Source organism: Amblyraja radiata, chromosome 21 (assembly GCF_010909765.2).
Source record: "Amblyraja radiata isolate CabotCenter1 chromosome 21, sAmbRad1.1.pri, whole genome shotgun sequence".
Taxonomy (NCBI): Eukaryota; Metazoa; Chordata; class Chondrichthyes; order Rajiformes; family Rajidae; genus Amblyraja; species Amblyraja radiata.
The window spans coordinates 8,801,016-8,821,077 of record NC_045976.1 but is presented as its reverse complement, the minus strand read 5'-3'; the positions used below and the strand labels follow the sequence as shown (position 1 = coordinate 8,821,077).

Sequence of the window (20,062 nt, the reverse complement as noted above, 5' to 3'; positions counted from 1 at the left end):
ACAACATGTCCTACCTGTAACTGGAGCTGGCCAAGTCCTGGGGTTGCAGCTGCAGCCATTGTCGTGGGGATAAGCTGGAGAGGATAAGGTTCATCTGCAAGATTGAACATTGCACGTCTTAGAAACATCTTATATAAACACTCCACCACCCAATTCCAAACAACATGGTGAAAGCCAACCTCCCCATCACCATTCTTCACAGGGCAATGTCTGCATGGATAGAGAACTTCAAAAATAAGAGTTCCACAAACGCCACCAAGAATTGATTAACCCATGTAAAACGCAAAGTGCCGGAGTAACTCAGCGGCTCAGAGTCACATAGTGATACAGAGTGGAAACAGGCCCTTCGGCCCAACTTGCCCACGCCGACTAACATGTCCCACCTACTCCAGTCCCACCTGCCTGCATTTGGCCCATATCCCTCCAAACCTGCCCTATCCATGTACCTGTCCAAATGTTACTTAAACGTTGCGATCAACTACTCCTCCGGCAGCTCGTTCCATACACCCACCACCCTTTGTGTGTAAAAGTTCCCCTCAGGTCCCTATTCAATATTTCCATCCCCCCACCTTAAACCTATGCCCTCTGCTTTTTGATTCCCCTGCTCTGGGCAAGAGACTCTGTTCGTCTACCCGATCTATTCTTCTCATGATTTTGTACACCTCTATACGATCACCCCTCATCCTCCTGCGCTCCAAAGAATAGAGTCCCAGCCTGCTCAACCTCTCCTTGTAGCTCAAGCCCTCGAGTCCTGGCCACGTACTCTTGCCCTCGACCTCTCAACGTGAAAACTAGTGATGAATTTAATAACATAGACACAAGGGACTGTGGATGGAACATAGAACATAAAACAATACAGCGCAGGAACTGGCCCTTCAGTTCCAAACATGATGCCAAGTTAATCTGATCTCATCTGCGTGCTGATATAAAATACCATTACACGCCACTGTCATATCTGCCTCCACCACCACCCCTGGCAATGTATTCCAGGCCCCGACCACTCTCTGTGTAAAAAGACTTGCCCCACACATCTCCATTAAACCTTCCCCCTTATCCTATAGCTGCGCCCTCTAGTGTTGAACATTTCTACACTGGGAAAAAGGTTCTGACTGTCTATCCCATCTATGCCTCCCATATCTTTAATTCTTCTACCAAGTCTCCCCTCAATCTCTGCTACTCCAGAGAAAACAATCTAAGTCTATTCAGCCTCTCTCTACAGCTGAAACACTCTAATCCAGGAAGGATTCTGATAATCCTCCCCTCCACTCTCCAAAGCTTCCATATCTTTCCTGTAATGGGGCGACCTGAACCAAAGATCCGATAGCGGAGCAAGATAGACCGCTCCTTCTAAATGCAGTGGGCTGACGTGTAGTACGCAACGGAGTGGAACCTGGGCCTTTTTTTCATCCATTTCAGTAACCCGACCCGACCCGACCCGACCCGACCCGACCCGACTTGCAGTATAATCAATGTTGCGGGGGAACAGTTTGTGTTAATAAATTATAATTCTGAAAATGAGGAGAAGATTTTTACCAAAGAACTTTGAATTTTACGAGGATGTTTCCGTAACCGGCTTCCGTCTCCGCACTAGTATCTTTGCTCCGCTATGGGATCTTTGGTGCGGAGACGGAAGCCGGTTACGGAAATGGGGCCGAAAATTACCCACGAATCTGCCCATGACCGTACTACGTCTTTTTCGTCGAGTGGTCTATCTTGCTCGCTATAGGATCTTTGACCAGAACTGTACACAATACCCCAAACGCAGATTAACCAAAGCTACATCGTGACTTCCTGACTTTTATATGCAATGCCCCCAGCAATGAAGGCAAAGATACCATACGATGCTGGAATCTTGCGTGGAACACAAAATGCTGTGATAACTTAGCCGTTCAGATGGAACGTTTATGGGCCTGTCCAGCTAGGTGGATTTTTTAAGCAACTGCCGGCGACTGTCATAGTCATAGCAGGTCGCCAAAAAACCGTTGACAACCTACGCCATCCTGGCGACAACTATGACAGCACCAACGTCAGGAGAAGTCGAGCTACGCTCATTGGCGTCAAATCCACTGTCGGCGAGAAATGTTTCAACATGTTGAAAATTTAGCGGCGACCAGAAAGACGCTACGACGTTTTGCGCGACTGAGGAGACGACTCCCGGCGACCGCCGGCGAACATTTGGCGACAAACTAGTCGCCTAAAAAATTGCCTAAGTGGGACAGGCCCATTAGGTTGCAATGAATTTAATGATTCAATGTTTCAACGATACATTATTGTCACATGTACCATACAGTGGAACACTTTGTGATGCGCACAGCCCAGTAACATCATAGAGCAGACCTCACCTACACAGTACACTATGTTCCTAGCACTGAAAAAGTTACAAAAATAGCACAAATTGAGAATTAAATAGAAGGAAATTGGCCCAGCTATTGATCTAACATTATCTTATGGGCTGAATCTACAGCTGTTCAAAAATTATAATAATATATATAGTCTTCCACAAATTCACACGTTGACAAGTTATAGGAGTAGAATGATGCCATTTGGTGTCTCAAGTCTACTCCGCCATTCAATCATGGCAGATCTATTTTTTCCTCTCAACCCCATTCCCAAGGCTTTTCTCCAGAACCCTTGACACCCGTTCTAATCAAGAATTTGTCTATCTCTGCCTTAAAAATATCCACTGACTTGGCCTCCACAGCCCTCTGCGGCAATGAGTTCCACAGATTAACTACCCTCTGACTAAAGAAGTTCTTGCTCACCTCCTTTCTAAAAGAGCGCCCTTTAATTCTGAGGCTGCGACCTCTGGTCCTAGACTCTCCCACCAATGGAAACATCCTTTCCACATCCACTCTATTTATTCCCTTCCCACCGGGCTCGGTACAATGGGACCTTTCTGACATAATGGGGTCAAAGGTGAAATGTCAAAAACTAGAGGTCATAGCTTTAAGGTGGACAGTTTAAAGGGGTTGTGGGGGCATTTTTTTTACACAGAGAATGAGAGAATGGTTGGTGCCTGGAACAATCTGCAGAGGTGGTGGTAGAGGCAGATACGACAGTGGTGTTTAAGAGGCTTTCAGATTGGTACATGGATAGTTTAGTTTAGCATAGTTTATTGTCATGTGTACCAAGGCACGGTGAAATGCTTTTGTTGCGTGCTAACCAGTCAACGGAAAGACAATACATGGTTACAATCGAGCCATTTACAGTGTACAGATGCATTATAAAAGGGAATAATGGTTTGTGCAAAATAAAGTTCGGTAAAGTCAGATGAAAGATAGTTTGAGATTCTTCAATCAGGTAGATGGTAGCTCAGGACCGCTCTCTATTTGTTGATAGAATGGTTCATTTGCCTGAGAACAGCTGGGAAGAAACTGTCCCTGAATCTGGAGGTGTGCGTTTTCACACTTCTGTGCCTCTTGCCTGATGGGAGAGGGGGGGAAGAGGGAGTGACCAGGGTGGGACTCGTCCTTGATTATGCTGCTGGCCTTGCCGAGGCAGCGTGAGGTGTAGATGGAGGTTGGTTTGTGTGATGGTCTGCCGTCCACAATTGTCTGCCGTTTCTTGCCGTCTTGGATGGAGCTGTTCCCAAACCGTGCTGCGATGCATCCCGATAAAATGCTTTCTATGGAACATCTGTAGATTCCCTGGATATGCAGGGAATGGCGGGATACGGATCACGTGCGGGCAGAGGAGATGAGTTCAACTTGGCATCATGGATATTGTGGGCCAAAGAGTCTATATTCTGTGCTGTACTGTTCTATGTTCTATGCACAATGTGTGTTGGGTATATTTAAATGAATCCATTATCCCGTTGCCATGGTAACCAATAAATATCAGCCCAGACTGATGTGACATCTGGACCGATAGAACCATGAGCCAAGAGTCAAGAATATTTAATCATTACATGCACAGACAACGGAACATTGAAATTCTTATTTGACCTAATCCATATTATGCAAAACTTCTTTAGTTTTTAGTTTTAGAGATACAGTGTGGAAACAGGCCCACTTTGGCCCACCAAGTCCACGCCGACCAAAGATCACTCTACACACACCAGGGACAATTTACAGGGGCCAATTAGCCGACAAACCTGCGCGCCTTTGGAGCGTGGGAGAAAACCCACGCGGTCACAGGGAGAACGTTCAAACTCCACACAGGCAGCATCTGGTCAGGATCGAACCCAGGCCTCTAGCGCCGCGAGGCAGTAACTCAACCGCCATGCCACTGTGCCGATGAAGGCAATTAACCTGCAAACCCGCACGTCTTTGGAGTGCGGGAGGAAACCAGAGAACCCGGAGGAAACCCACCTGGTCGTCGGGGAGAACGTGCAAACTGCACCCGCAGACAGCAGCCGAGGTCAGGATCGAACCCGGGTGTCTGGCGCTGTGAGGCAGCGGCTCTACCCCCGCGCCACTGTGGACAATCCTCCAAAGCTGAACGCAACATTTTAATATAAACTAATCCACAAATTATCCAATGCCAAATAATCATACATGCCAACGTGACAATTTTACGAGATCAAATAATATCCCAGCAGGTGGTTTAAAATATCTGCCCTGTGTCTTTCCACTGATCAGTTTGTTTAGATTCTCACTTCTCGTACTGGATGCTTGTTAAAACGTTTCCTACCGCCCAGTTAACACTGAGTAACATTCTCACTCAGAGCAATGTCCGCATCTGGAATGAACTGCCAGAAGAAGCTAAAGAAGCAGATGAAGTTATTTATCTGAAAAGACATTTGGATTTGGATGGAGATGCAGATAGGAAAGATGTAGAGGGTTATGGGCTGAATGCAGAATTAGCACAATGTACCAACTTGATTGACCATAAGACTATAAGACATGCAGTCGAAATAGGCTTATTGGGTTCTACTAAGTCATTCATTCAATCATGGCTGATCTGTTTTCCCCTCTCAAGCCCAATCTCCTGCCTTCACCCCATAACCTTTGACGCCTAATCAAGAACCTATCATTCTCCACTTTAAAAATACCCAATGTCTCCATCTGAGGCAATGAATTCCACAGATTCACCGCAGGAAATGGCTGGCATGGACATGGTGGGTCAAGGGTCCAGTTTCCATGCTGTAACTAGTCAATCTACACCACCCAGTCAGAAAAGCACTCTCCAATCTACCAGCACCTCATGACATGTTGCAGTCACAGTCTCCCTATTCCTACTCAATCTCACCTTGTAGGATAACATCCCCATACAACTATTGACCTGGTGAATCTGCACACAGCTATCTCCGTAGACCAAGTCTAGTCACTGTACTCCCGGTACAGAAACACCACTGCCTTGTGGCAGCCCTGTGGCGCAGCGGTAGAGTTGTTGCCGAACAGCGCCAGACACCCGGGTTCCATCCTGACTACGGGTGCTGTCTGTACGGAATTTGCACATTCTCCGTGTGACCTTGTGGCCCAACTTGCCCACATTGACCAACATGTCCCATCTAGTCCCCCTCCTGCCTGCTAGAATGTAGGATAGAACTAATGCACGGGATGATTGTTCAAGAAGGAACTGCAGATGCTGGAAGATCGAAGGTACACAAAAATGCTGGAGAAACTCAGCGAGTGCAGCAGCATCTATGGAGCGAAGGAAATAGGCGACGTTTCGGGCCGAAACCCTTCTTCAGACTGATGGGGGGTGGGGGGGAGAAGGAAGGAAAAAGGGAGGAGGAGGAGCCCGAGGGCGGGGGGATGGGAGGAGAGCGCTCGAGGGTTAAGGAAGGGGAGGAGACAGCAAGGGCTAGCAAAACTGGGAGAATTCAACGTTCATGCCATCCGGACGCAAGCAACCCAGGCGGAATATGAGGTGCTGTTCCTCCAATTTCCGGTGTTGCTCACTCTGGCAATGGAGGAGACCCAGGACAGAGAGGTCGGATTGGGAATGGGAGGGGGAGTTGAAGTGCTGAGCCACCGGGAGTTCAGGTAGGTTATTGCGGACTGAGCGGAGGTGTTCGGCGAAACGATCGCCCAACCTCCGCGTAGTCTCCCCGATGTAAATCAGCTGACATCTAGAGCAGCGGATGCAGTAGATGAGGGATGATTGTTGGACGAGGCGGACTGGGTTTTTTCCGATGGACCTGTTTCTACACTGTGTCTCTAAACTAAACTGTGCAGGTTCAGCAATATCTCCTCCCTCTGTTAATCCACACGATTTGCAATAAAGGCCAGCATAATATTTACTTTTCCATTACAGTTGGGACTATCCAATCGTTCAAGAAACAGTTGGACAGGTACATGGAAAGGACAGGTTTGGACAGTTATGGACCAAGCGCAGGCAAGTGAGTCTAGGGTAGCTGGAACATTGTTGGCCAGTGTGGACGAGTTGGGCCGAAGGGCCTGTTTCTACACCGTATGCTGAGAGAATGCTGAGAGAATGGAGCAGCTGGGCTTGTATACTCTGGAATTTAGAAGGATGAGAGGAAAAACATATAAGATTATTGAGGGTTTGGACACGCTCGAGGCAGGAAACATGTTCCCAATGTTGGGGGAGTCCAGAACCAGGGGCCAAAGTTTAAGAATGAGGGGTAAGCCATTTAGGACGGAGACGAGGAAACATTTTTTCAACTAGGGAGTTGTGAGTCTGTGGAATTCTCTGCCTCAGAGGGCGGTGGAGGCCGGTTCTTTCAAGAGAAAGCTAGATAGGGCTCTTAAAGATAGCGGAGTCAGGGGATACGGGGAGAAGGCAGGAACGGGGTACTGATTGTGGATGATCAGCCATGATCACACTGAATGGTTCGAAGGGCTGAATGGCCTACTCCTGCACTTATTGTCTATTGACTCTGTGACTCCAATATCTGCATGTTCATCTTCATCTTCATGTGTACCGGAACTTTTGTATCTATCAGGCCACCAACAATCACTAGTCACTCATCATTTTGAAAAAAAAATGTTTTTTTGTCAAAGTGATCCTTCTTCACCTGCCATCTTTGTGCCCACTTATTTACCTGTCAATGTCCCTCACAGAGAACATCAGCCTCCTCCACACATCACTTTCCCAACTTGTTTTGCACCATGAGCCAAATACACTCTGTCCTCTATCTGTCATTGATATAGATTGCAAATAAGGCCTGGATAGAGTAGATGTTTGGAGGGATATGGACCAAATGCAGGCAGGCGGGACTAGTGTAGCTGGGACATGTTTGTCGGTGTGGGCCGGTTGGGCCGAAAGGCCTGTTTCCACACTGCATCACTCTATGAATCTGTGTGGAGATTATTTTTCCACTAGTGGGAGATTCGAGGCCCAGAGACCACAGCCTTATAATAAAAGGACGGTACCTTTAGAATGGAGATGAGGAGGAATTTATTTAGTCAGAGGGTGGTGAGTCTGTGGAATTCATTGCCACAGAAGGCTGTGCAGGCCAAGTCACTGGATATTTTAAAGGCGGAGATTGACCGATTCTTGATTAGGTCGGGTGTCAGGGGTTACGGGGAGAAGGCAGGAGAATGGGGTTAGGAGGGAGAGACAGATCACCCATGATTGAATGGCGGAGGAGATTTGATGGGCCGAATGGCCTAATTCTGCTCCTATCACTTGTGAACATGAAATATCTAAGGGCATAGTTCTGTTTCGTGTATCTAATACAGTAACCCTTCACAATAACGGACCTCTATATAGCAGATTTCAGTTATAGAGGACCAAGGCTCTCAAGGCCGCACATCTACCGGTATGCCATCATGCTGCCCTACATTAAAATCCATTAGCCAAATCCATACCCATTGCCCACTTGTGTTGGGCTTCTTTGCTTTTGTTCTCTATCAGCCCAGAAAGCAGACGCATATAAAAAAGGCATCAAAATTATCAAGAGGCAAAGCGCCTTTATAATGCACGAGACGGTACGGGGCGGCACGGTGGCGCAGCGGTAGAGTTGCTGCCTAAAGGGACTGTCCCACTTGGGCATCATTTGCGCGTCACGCAGGTGGCGTGCGAAGATTTTGTGAATCCCAAAATCCTGGGGCACTGCCTACGCCACCACGCTTCACCACGCGCGCATAATGCATGCGTAGTGTGTATTGCGTAATGTCGTGACGCGCACGTCGTGCATCGTGACGCGTAAATGATGTAGCGTAATTGACGCGCATATGATGCCCAAGTGGGACAGGCCCTTTACAGAGCTTGCAGTACCGGAGTTCCCGTGTTCGATCCCGACTATCTGGTGCTGTCGGTACAGAGTTTGTACCTTCTCCCCATGACCTGCGTGGGTTTTCTCCGAGATCTCAGGTTTCCTCCCGCACTCCAAAGACGTTAAGTTTTGTAGGTTAATTGGCTTGGTATAAGGGTAAATAAGGTCCCTAGTGTGTGTGGGATAGTGCCAGCGTGCGGGGTTCGCTGGTCGGTGCGGACTCAGTGGGCCGGAGGGCCTGTTTCCACGCTGTATCTCTAAACTAAACCAAACTAAAGACACTCCCATGAACTGCTGCTTCGATGAATGCACAGCTGGTCGCAGGAATTCTGCCCCATGCAAACTTCAGCATGCTTAAACACAACTTGCTTTTGCCATGAACGAACGTCTACACAAACGGCTTATCTCGACACAATGCATGAACAAAAATCTCAATGAATCAAATCCATTAACCATGCATTAAATGAGGGTCCTGGGGATACAATTTATTATTGCAGCAGATCCAATATCAGAGTCATACTAATCAGTAATATTTATTCAGCTGCAAATTAATTTACAATAACCATCAACTGTTCCAGATGAGCAGAATGATACAGCTTGAATAGCTTAATCATTCTATGAAATCTAAAGTCTGCAAATCCCTCGGTGTCTTAACATCTCATGTAAGACACATTTCGGCAGGGTACAAAGCACTTTATGCTTGCTCAGTTCAGGGCAGTCAGAAAATACACATCGCACTCTTTTAAGTATGTTGCAATTTAATGTGATTCTTCTTGAGTGAATGGGTTTAGTTTAGTTTAGAGATACAGTGCGGAAACACCGAGTCCTCACCAACCAGCGATCCCCGCACGTTAACACTATCCTACACACAACAGGGACAATTGACATTTATACCAATTAACCTACAAATCTGCACGTCTTTGGAGTGTGGGAGGAAAACGAAGATCTCGGGGGAAACCCACGTGGTCACGGGGAGAACGTACAAACTCCGTACAGACAGCACCCGTAGTCTGGGTCGAACCCGGGTCTCTGGCGCTGTAAGCGATATAAGGCAGCAACTCTATCGCTGTGCCACCGCGCCGCCCTTTCTGAGGCAATAGGAAAGGTATTATCATTCCTTTTAGACCTTTTAGGTTAAACCTTAAATAAAAATAGTAATTCTCTTCAGTGTTTAACTTAAATTTCAACAATTCATCAGTGCCTGGGCAGCACAGTGGACACAAGGGAACTGAGTTCCATCTTGACCTCAGCTGCTGTCTGTGTGGAGTTCCCCGTGACCTCGATGTGCTTCAGTTTCCTCCCACATCCCAAAGACGTGCAGGTTTGTAGTTGAATTGGCCCCTCTGTAAATTGCCCCTAGTGTTGAGGGAGCGGATGGGAAAGTGGGATAACGTAGAGATGGTGTGAATGGGTGATCGATGGTTGGCGGTGGCATGGACCCGATGGGCCGAAGGGTGTGGTTCCATGCATTAAACTCTAAACCAAGAGCTGAGGGCATCAGATCCAAGGAGATGGAAGCACTGCACCAGGGGTGTCATAAGGAATAGGAGTAGAATTAGGCCATTCGGCCCATCAAGTCTACTCTGCCTTTCAGTCATGGCTGATCTATTTCTCCCTTCTAACCCAATTCTCCTGCCTTCTCCCCATAACCTCTGACACCAGTAATAATCAAGACTGCCTTAAAAATCTATCTGCCTTAAAAATATCCACTGACCTGGCCTCCACAGTCTTCTGTGGCTAGGAATTCCACATTCACCACCCTCTGACTAAAGAAAAGTCTCCTCATCTTCATCCTAAAAGAACGTCCTTTAATTCTGAGGCTATGACCTGTAGTCCTAGACTCTGCCACTAGTGGAAACATCCTCTCCACTTCCACTCTATCCAAGCCTTTCACTATTCTGTGTGTTTCAATGAGGTCCTCCCTCATTCTTCTAATCTCCAGCGAGTGTAGGAGACCAGCGAGTGAGGTACTCGGGACCATCCTCACATTCCCCTCAGGGTAACAGAACTAGCGGCAGTGGAATCACAAACAAATTGCCCTGGAAGCCCTGGCGTTGCAAGTGACAGCAGTCGAGATAATAGCAAGTCAAAGTATATTGAAGTGTCTTTATGAATCTTTTGTGTATGCAAAGGCAGGAGTAGAACAGCTTTTTTACTTTCAGACAATCCCGACAAAGAGCTCATCACCCTGTGTTCAAAGCAACTCAGGTAATCCCACGGCCTACGAGATGTTCAGATACCACTCGATTTCTCTCAGTCTAGGTGGTCATGTGTTATCACAAAATGGGCGCAGTTGCTATCTTCGAAAAGACTGGAGAAATACGGACTTAAGCGGCTCAGATATGCAGATCATTAAGGATAAGAGCTCAAATGTACGATGCGTTAAGCATGCACATGGATCCGAGGGTCTAGAGACAGGGATATAGAGAACTGAGGCAAAAAGGTATTGCTAAATCTTCACAAATCGTCTGTAAGGTCGCAATGAGAAAATCCGTTCTTGTTTTCAGCTCCTTAGTTTTGGGAACGGGGCCAAAGTTCTGGGCGAAGGTGCAGAAATGAGGCACTAATTACTGCAAGACAGAGTCTTTCATCATGTGCAGAAATTGGCTTCACCTTTTAAAAAGAGTGAAGTTAAGGGCCTGTCCCACTTTCCCGAGTCCTCTGTCGAGTTGAAAGGCCATTATAAAAAATCAAGATTATTGTGATCTACGAACTCCTCCTCATGACTATTTTTTTACTCGTCATGCTGGAAAAAAACATCCCGACGTACCTGATGCCCCGAGTACCTACAGCTGGCATAACGAGCCGCTACGATATATCTACGGACTCCTACGGCCTCCTACGGACTCGCTACGGACATTTGGGACAACAGATGGCACAATGGGCTAAGTGTTCGGCTGGCAACCGGAAGGTAGCCGGTTCGAATCCCGCTTGGAGTGCATACTGTCGTTGTGTCCTTGGGCAAGACACTTCACCCACCTTTGCCTGTGTGTGAATGTGTGTGAATGTGTGTGAGTGATTGGTGGTTGTCGGAGGGGCCGTAGGCGCAGATTGGCAGCCACGCTTCCGTCAGTCTGCCCCAGGGCAGCTGTGGCTACAGAAGTAGCTTACCACCACCGAGTGTGACTGAGGAGTGAATGAATAATGCGATGTAAAGCGCCTTGAGTATTAGAAAGGCGCTATATAAATCCCATCCATTATTATTATTATTATTCTCCGAGTTTGAATCACGGGGAAAACTCGGGAGAATTCGTGACTAACTCGGGAAAGTGGGACAGGTCCTTAAAGAAGAGATCCGCTAAAAATGTTCAAAATGATAAGAAGTAAAGTAAAGAAAAGAAAAATCCACTATTTGCTGAGACAGAAACTAGTTGGGTCATCTTAAAGGTCACCCGGTATCCAATGAAGATGACATCAATTCCTCATTCTATTTTTGCCACATCTTTTCAATACAGTATTCATTAGTCAGTCAGAATTTGCAAAGACACAGATTACTGATGCACGTCTGTAACGGACAACACAGCGGTGCAGCGGGTAGAACTGCTGCTGCCTCACAGTGCTGGAGGCCCCGGTTCAATCCTGACTGTACGGAGTTTGCACGTTCTCCCTGTGACGGATCTGGGATCCCCCCGGTGCTCCCGATTCCTCCCACATCCCAAAGACGTGTGGGGGTGTAGGTTACTTGGCCTCTGTGAATTGCCCCTAGTGTGTAGGGAGTGGATGAGAAAGTGGGATAACATAGAACTGTCATATGTTGAGAGAATGGAGCAGCTGGCCTTGTACACTCTGGAGTTTAGAAGGATGAGAGGATATCTCATTGAAACATATAAGATTGTTAAGGGTTTGGACAGGCTAGAGGCAGGAAACATGTTCCTGATGTTGGGGGAGTCCAGAACCAGGGGCCACAGTTCAAGAATAAGGAGTAAGCCATTTAGAACGGAGACGAGGAAACACTTTTACTCACAGAGAGTGGTGAGTCTGTGGAATTCCCTGCCTCAGAGGCCGGTGGAGGCAGGTTCTCTGGATGCTTTCAAGAGAGAGCTAGATAGGGCTCTTAAAAATAGCGGAGTCAGGGGATATGGGGAGAAGGCAGGAATGATTGGGGATGATCAGCCATGATCACATTGAATGGCTGTGCTGGCTCAAAGGGCCGAATGGCCTATTGTCTATTGTGATTGATAGTTGGCGTGGACATGGTGGTCCAAAGGGCCTGTGTCCATATCTTTCAATCAATTAATTAATTAATCTTCTAAGGGATTAATACATTAAATGTCTCATTACAAGAGACATAAAAGAAACAAGTCTGTCAGTCCGAAGAAGGGTCTCGACCGGAAACGTCACCTATCTTTGTTTTCCAGAGATGCTGCCTGAGTCGCTGAGTTACTTCAGCATGTTGTGTCCTTAGAGGAAAGATGTGATTTTATATCATCATGTATTAAAACAAAACACATGACTGCAAAGATAGACTCAAAGGGCTGGTGTAACTCAATGGGTCAGGCAGCATCTCTGGAGAAAATGTATATGTAAAGGTTCGGGTCGGGACGCTTCTTCCACCTGACATGCTGCCCGATCCGTTGAGTTACTCCAACGTTCTGTGTCCATCCTTGGTATCAGCAGTTCCCTTTTATTACACATCACACAAATGATGGTGGGTGTATGGAACAAGCTGCCGGAGGAGGAAGTTGAGGCAGGGACTATCCCTACGTTTAAGAAACAGTTACATAGAAACATAGAAAATAGATGCAGGTGGAGGCCATTCGGCCCTTCGAGCCAGCACCGCCATTCATTGTGATCATGGCTGATCGTCCCCAATCAATAACCCGTGCCTGCCTTCTCCCCATATCCCTTGATTCCACTAGTCCCTAGAGCTCTATCTAACTCTAACCAGTGATTTGGCCTCCACTGCCCACTGTGGCAGGGAATTCCACAAATTCACAACTCTCTGGATGAAAAACATTTTTTCTCACCTCAGTCTTCAATGACTATTCTAAGACTGTGGCCCCTGGTTCTGGACTCGCCCAACATTGGGAACATTTTTCCCGTATCTAGCTTGTCCAGTCCTTTTATAATTTTATATGTTTCTATAAGATACCCCCCCCTCATCCTTCTAATCTCCAGTGAATACAAGTTAAGACAGGTACATGGATAGGACAGGTTTGGAGGGATGTGGGCCAAAAGCGGGCAGGTGGGACTAGTGTAGCTGGGACATGTTGGCCGGTGTGGGCAAGTTGGGCCGAAGGGCCTGTTTCCACACTGTATCACTTTTATGATTCTATTACTGCAATCTGTGTTGTTGCACGATCTAGTTGCAGCTAAGGAATAAAGAATGGTTTATGTTGCCCTCTGCAATATTCACATGACACCAGGAGATAGCGGCTGGGTCCAGATCACTTCATCATCCCTGGATTATTCAGCAGAAGTCTTGCAGCCTTGTCTTGCTGACAGACTTCTAACAACATGTGGCATTTGGCGGGCCAGCTGTTCAGCTGTGGCACCGACCACTGCATTAGGAAGATGGTCACGTCTCCCGCACACTTACTGCATCCCCCGGGCTTGTAGGAGAATCCTGGCGGCAGGAGGAATCCCTGCTGGGCTGCGGCGGCTGCCAACGCTCTCTGGTCCGGCGGGAAGACAGGGATCATCAGCGGGGGCAACTGACCTTGGACCTGCTGGAGATGGAAAACAAATCAACAAAGGGTAGCGCGACTTCCCTCGCTTCCAGTGGAAAAACATCATTCTTAACGTAATTACGTGTAACCATTTGCAGCAGCAGCCGTCACAACAGCAGCACTGTTCCCTGTTTCATCGTGGCACGATACACCAACCAGACCAACAGAGGTCACGGACTCTGAGAGGATTCCCCGATGGTACCGGAACGGTCCCGCCGCGGAGCGGAGAAGTCGGCGGTGGGTGGAATGATGCAACCAGCCCAGTGAATGGGACATCACCTTTAGTTGTAACCCAGAGGCAATGAGTTCAAATATGAATGTCACAGAGTCACACAGCATGGAAACAGACTCTTCAGCCCAACTAGCCCTTGCCGACCAAGATGTCCCATCAACACTAGTCCCACTTGCCCGCGTTTGGCCTATAACCCTCTAAACCTTTCTTTTCCTTGTTATCTGCCCAAATGTCTTTTCAATGATGTTATTGTACCTGCCTCAACTCCCTTCTCCGACAACTCTTTCCATATACCCCCTTGTGGAAAAGCTGCCCCTCAGGTTCCTATTAAATCTTACCCCCATCACCTTAATCCAATTACCTCTGCTTCTTGATTCTTCTACTCAGGGTAATAGACTGTATAAGAAAGCGTGGTCACATCTCCCGCACCTTTACTGCATTTGGTTATTGAACGAGGCAAAAAAGATCGAGCTAGACAGTTGCACGGGGACAGGTTGTTCGCCCATATTCTTCAGGGGCGGAGGGTAAACATAATGAGATTTCTACAAAGGACTTCACACTCCGTCCTCTTCACATTATGTCCAGTAGACATTAATGCAATTGAATCTTTGAGAGCGTTTTCATTTTATGGCTTTCGTAAACACGGTTTTCAGCCAACTAACTGACACTAAAGATGACACCAAAGTGGGTGGTACCGTAATCAGAGAATATGATTATCAAAATTTCCCGCAGGATCTTGATCTGCTGGGCAAGTGGGCTGAGGAATGGCAAATGGAGTTTAATGCAGATAAGTCCGAAGTGCGAGGTGTTGCATTTTGGTGGGGGAGAACATCCAGTGAATGGTACGGGCTTGAGGACCTGTCCCACTTTGGCGCATTTGCACGTAATTTACGTGTCATCATTTACGAGTCACGACGCACGACGCGCGCGTGGTTCGTGGTGACCTAGGCAGTGACGCGCGGTTGCGTGCGGCGCCCCAGGATTTTGTGATGTGCAAAATCTTTGCACGCCATCTGCATGATACCCAAGTAGGACAGGCCCTTTATAGAGCGAGGGATCTTGGAGTGCAGGATCAAAGTCATGTCACAGGTAGATAGGGTGGTACATTGAGTGTAGAAGTCGTGACGTCATGTTGCAGTTGTACAAGCTATTGGTGAGTCCATATTTGGAGTATTGTCTTCAGTTCTGGTCACCGTGCTATAGGAAGGAAGTCGTTAGGCTGGAAAGAGCACAGAGAAGATTTACGAGGGTGTTGTCAGGATTTAAGGGGCTGAGCTACAGGGAAAGGTTGGGCAGCAAGGACTTTATTCCTTGGAGTGCAGGAGACTGAGTGGTGTATAAAATCATGAGGGGAATACATAGGGTAAATGCATTTACCCTATGTATTCTCTTACCCAGTCTTTTACCCAGCGTAGGGGGGGAATCAAGAACCAGGCATAAGGTGAGAGATGCTAGATGCTGGATTTAATAGGAACTTAAGCAGCAATGTTATCAGGGTGGTGAATATATAGAATGAGCTGCCAGAGGTAGTTGAGGCAGGTACTATAACAGCATTCAAAATACAATTGGACAGGTACATGGATAGGAAAGAATTAGAGATATAAATGGGACTAGCTTAGATGGGCCATCCTGGTCGGCATGGACCAGTTGGGGCGAAGGGCCTTTTCCATGCTGTATGATTCTACACAGCGTGGGAGGTCATGGTGGCGCAGCGGTAGAGTTGCTGCCTTACAGCAAATGCAGCGCCGGAGACCTGGGTTCGATCCCGACTACGGGTGCTGTCTGTCGGAGTTTGTACGTTCTCCCCGTGACCGCGTGGGTTTTCTCCGAGATCTTCCGTTTCCTCCCACAGACGTACAGGCTTGTGGGTTAATTGGCTAGTGAATGTAAAAATTGTCCCTAGTACAGTGTGTGTAGGATAGTGTTAATGTGCGGGGATCGCTGGTCGGCGCGGACCCGGTGGGCCGAAGGGCCTGTTTTGGCGCTGTAAAGCGCCTTGAGTATTCTAGAAAGGCGCTATATAAATCCCATCCATTATTATTATTATTAAACTAAATTACACTATGAGTCTCAGACAAATGAAACGTTGAAATGTAAATTAGTCAGGAGTAATCGTAAACTCAAAATACACACAGCAAGAACCGATGAACAGCGATGATCCATTGCAACTGTTATATTGGATATGGTGAAGACCAATATTGGACTGAGTACTGGGAAAGTTCCTTCACGTTCTCGTGAATAGTGGCACACAAAGTGCTGGGGGTACTCAGCGGGTCAGGCAGCATCTGGGGAGGGAATGCTCCCGTAATGTTTTGTTCGGCATGGTGGCACTGCAGTAGAGTTTCTGCCTCACAGCACCAGGGACCCGAGTTCGATCCTGACCACGGGTGCTGTCTGTGTCGAGTTTGTACGTTCTCCCTGTGACCGCGTGGGTTCTCTCCGGGCGCTCCAGTCTCCTCCCACACTCCAAAGACGTACAGCTTCGTTGGTTAATTGGCTTTGGTAAAATTGTAGATTGTCCCTCGTGTGTGTAGGATAGTGTCAGTGTGTGAATTGGCCGCTGGTCGGCGTGGACTCAGTGGGCCGAAGGGCTTGTTTCTGCGCCGTATCTCTAAAGTCTAAATCCTCTTTCTCTGAGACAACAACAATCTGCAAGGCCACAGTAAAATCCAACCTAGTTTTATCCTCTGCCACTCTATTCATCCTACTAGTTGCATTGTTCCCATCCACACATCCCTTCGTTTTCACCTCTTCCGCAGACAACAATGGATCATTGTGGGCTCTACCTTTCCTTGGTCGTCGGTGCCGGCTCTGATTTGTTCTGATCCTCTGGTTTCCCCTCCCCCCTGATTCTCAGTCTGAAGAAGTGTCTCGACCCGAAAACGTCACCTGTTCCTTTCCTCCAGAGATGCTGCCTGACCTGCTGAGTGACTCCAGCACTTTGTGTCTACTTAGTTGTGCTCAAATCTACGATTCAACTCCTCCCACTTCCTCCAAATCCAAGGTGTTGCTATGGGCACTCGGATGGGCCCCAGCTATGCCTGCCTCTTTGTAGGGTATGTCGAACAATCACTGTTCCAGGAGTACACTGGCCTCCCCGAACTCTACCTCCATGACATTGACAACTGCATTGGTGCTACCTCCTGCAACCATGCAGAACACATTAACTTTACTACTCATTTCCTTCCTGCACTCAATTTCACTTGGACCATCTCCGACATCTCCCTTCCGTTTCTTGATCTCTCCGCCTCCATCACAGGAGACAGACTATCAACTGACATCTATTATAAACCCACTGACTCCCACAGCCATCTAGACTACACTTCTTCCCACCCTGCTTCCTGTAAAGAGTCTATCCCCTACTCCCAATTCCTCCGTCTACGCCGCATCTGTACCCAGGATGTGGTGTTCCATAGCAGGACATCGGAGATGTCTGCGTTCTTTAGGGAACTGCGGTTCCCCTCTTCCATCACAGACGAGCCCCCTCACTAGGGTCTCCTTGATATCCCACAGCTCCGCTCTTGCTCCCCCTTCCCGCAGTCGTGACAGGGACTGAGCCCCCCCCCTAGTTCTCACCTTCCACCCCATCAGCCGTCGTGTAACTCTACTCAAATCTATGATGTTGGACATGGCCCCTTGACCTCCTGATTTGGAGATGAATGGCACCACGCTGTAATATCAATGGCAGCTCCAGCATACCTGGCACGAGAAACAGATATTGGGAAGCATTGCCAATATGTCATATAAAAAGTCACTTTTGTAAATGATCAGTTACAGCTCAATTATCACAGAAAAATACTGAAAAGTGGTATGGCACCCAAAGGGAAGCAGGCAGCCAAATAGATTGAAAAAAAATATTGCATCTAGGCTTGTATTCAATCTTAGATATTTAATAGTATTAACGTCAGGACTTACAGGGCAGCTTGTAACTAATGGTATGATCTTTTTAATGAATGTGGAGGTGGGTTTGATTCATTTTAGTCTCTCCAATTAAGCCAGCCAGTTCTTTGCGAAGAGAATGCTTTCCATTTGTTACCAAGAATACAAAGATCAGGCAGTTCAATTCATGGCCACATGCAGAAAGACACGACTTCTGATTTAGTTTAGTTTAGTTTAGTTTAGAGGAGCAGCACGGAAAAGGCCCTTCGGCCCACCGGGTCTGCGCCGACCAGCGATCCCTGCACATTAACACGATCCTACACCCATTAGGATCCTACACCCACTACATTCGCCGAGCCGATTAACCTACAAACCTGTACGTCTTTGGAATGTGGGAGGAAGATCTCGGAGAAAACGCACTCGGAGCAGGTCACGGAGAGAACGTACAAAGTCCGTGCAGACAGCACCCGTAGTCGGGATCGAACCCGGGTCTCAGGCGCTGCATTCGCTGTAAGTCAGCAACTCTACCGCTGCGCCACCTTGTTAAGATGCTGCAAAATTCTTTAAAGACGTTAAAGGAAGAAATCAGTAAAATGCTGTAAACACTCAGCGGGTCAGGCAGCATCTGTAGAGAGTAACAACGTTATCAAGAGCTGGAGGAACTCAACGGGTCAGGCAGCATCCGTGGAGGGTAGGAATAGGTGACTTTTTTGGGTCGGGACCTTTCTTCAGACTGGAAGAAATTTCCCCAACCCCAAACGTCGCCTGCCTATTCCCTCCGCAGATGCCGCATGACCTGCTGAGTTCCTCCAGCACTTTGCATTTTGCCCAAGACCTCAGCATCTGCAGTTGCAGTTCCTCGGTCTGAAGAAGGGTCTCGACCTGAAACGTCACCCATTCCTTCTACCCAGAGATGCTGCCTGTCCCGCTGAGTTACTCCAGCATTCTGTGTCTATCTTTGGTGTAAACCAGCACCTGCAGTTCCTTTGTCTCTAAAGCAACATTGTCGTTTATTAACATGGACAATGCTCCCCCCCGAATCAGCTGAATATTTTCACCATTGTTTGGTTTTACTCCTTCCTATCGATCCTGGCAAAAAAATGTCTTTTGTGAGAGTTTTGGAATTCCTGCATTGGCGCTTTTCAGATGCATGATGCCAAATTGTTGAGAATGTGTGATGGGGTGGCACGTTGGTGCAGTGGTAGTGTTGCTGCCTTACAGCGCCAGAGACCCAGGTTCCATCCTGACCACGGGTGCTGTCTGTATCTGCGTGGGGTTTCTCTGGGTGTTCCACTTTCCTCCCACACTCCAAAGACGTACAAGTTTGTGGGCTAGTTGGATTCAGTGAAATTGTAGATTGTCCTTCATGTGTGTTGGATAGTGTTAATAGAGAATAGGTGCAGTAGTAGTCCATTCGGCCCTTCGAGCCAGCACTGCTAATGTGCGGGGATCGCTGGTTGGTGCAGACTCGGTGGGCCGAAGGGCCTGTTTCCGCACTGTATCTCTATATTAAACTAAACACGTGTGTCATACCAGGTGGACAGGGAGCACGGGAACTCTTTTAGTGTTGGACTTCCAAAGCAAGTGGAATTGGCCATTCCTTCCATTGACATCGGTTACATAGAACAGTACACCACAGGATCAGCCCACAACGTCCATGGCAAACAAGATGCCTGGTTAAACTAATCTCTGCCCGCACGTGATCCATATCCCTCCATTCCCTGCATATCCACATGCCCTTCTAACATACTCTAACCCCCCCCCCCCCCCACCCTATCGTATCTTCCACCACCAGTGTTTGGAGAAGGCTTCCGATTCGAAACGTCACCTATTCTTATTCTCCAGAGTTACCGCCTGACCCGCTGGGTTACTCCAGCACTTTCCTTCTTTGTTTGATATATGCCAGCGTCTGTAGTTCCATCCTACACATACTACCACGACCACCCCTACCTAGCATCGGGTACCAGGCAACCAGCACTCCCTGTGTAAAAGACTTCCTTTAAACTTTCCCCCTCTCATCTTAAAGTTATGCCCTCTCCTCAATGACATTTCCAAAAGGTTTTGACTATTACGCCGGCAGTTAGACTGAACCCAGTGGTCAGAAATGTTAAGTCCACCTCTCATCCCAAAGTACCTTCGTTAATTCAGTTGCTC

General features: G+C 47.6%; 1 protein-coding gene across 7 annotated transcripts in view; it reads right to left on the bottom strand.

The window, feature by feature from the left end:
• sox5 (SRY-box transcription factor 5) overlaps positions 1 to 20,062 on the bottom strand; it is a 382,969-nt gene that overhangs the window by 92,106 nt on the left and 270,801 nt on the right. For 6 of the 7 annotated variants that reach the window (XM_033039457.1, XM_033039455.1, XM_033039456.1 and 3 more), the window contains 2 exons: positions 13,668 to 13,797; positions 15 to 94 (listed from right to left, as the gene is read on the bottom strand). In XM_033039457.1, coding sequence (XP_032895348.1) covers positions 15 to 94; positions 13,668 to 13,797 — 210 coding nt within the window. The remainder of the gene's footprint in view (positions 1 to 14; positions 95 to 13,667; positions 13,798 to 20,062) is intronic. The other variant, XM_033039459.1, reaches the window with a different exon arrangement.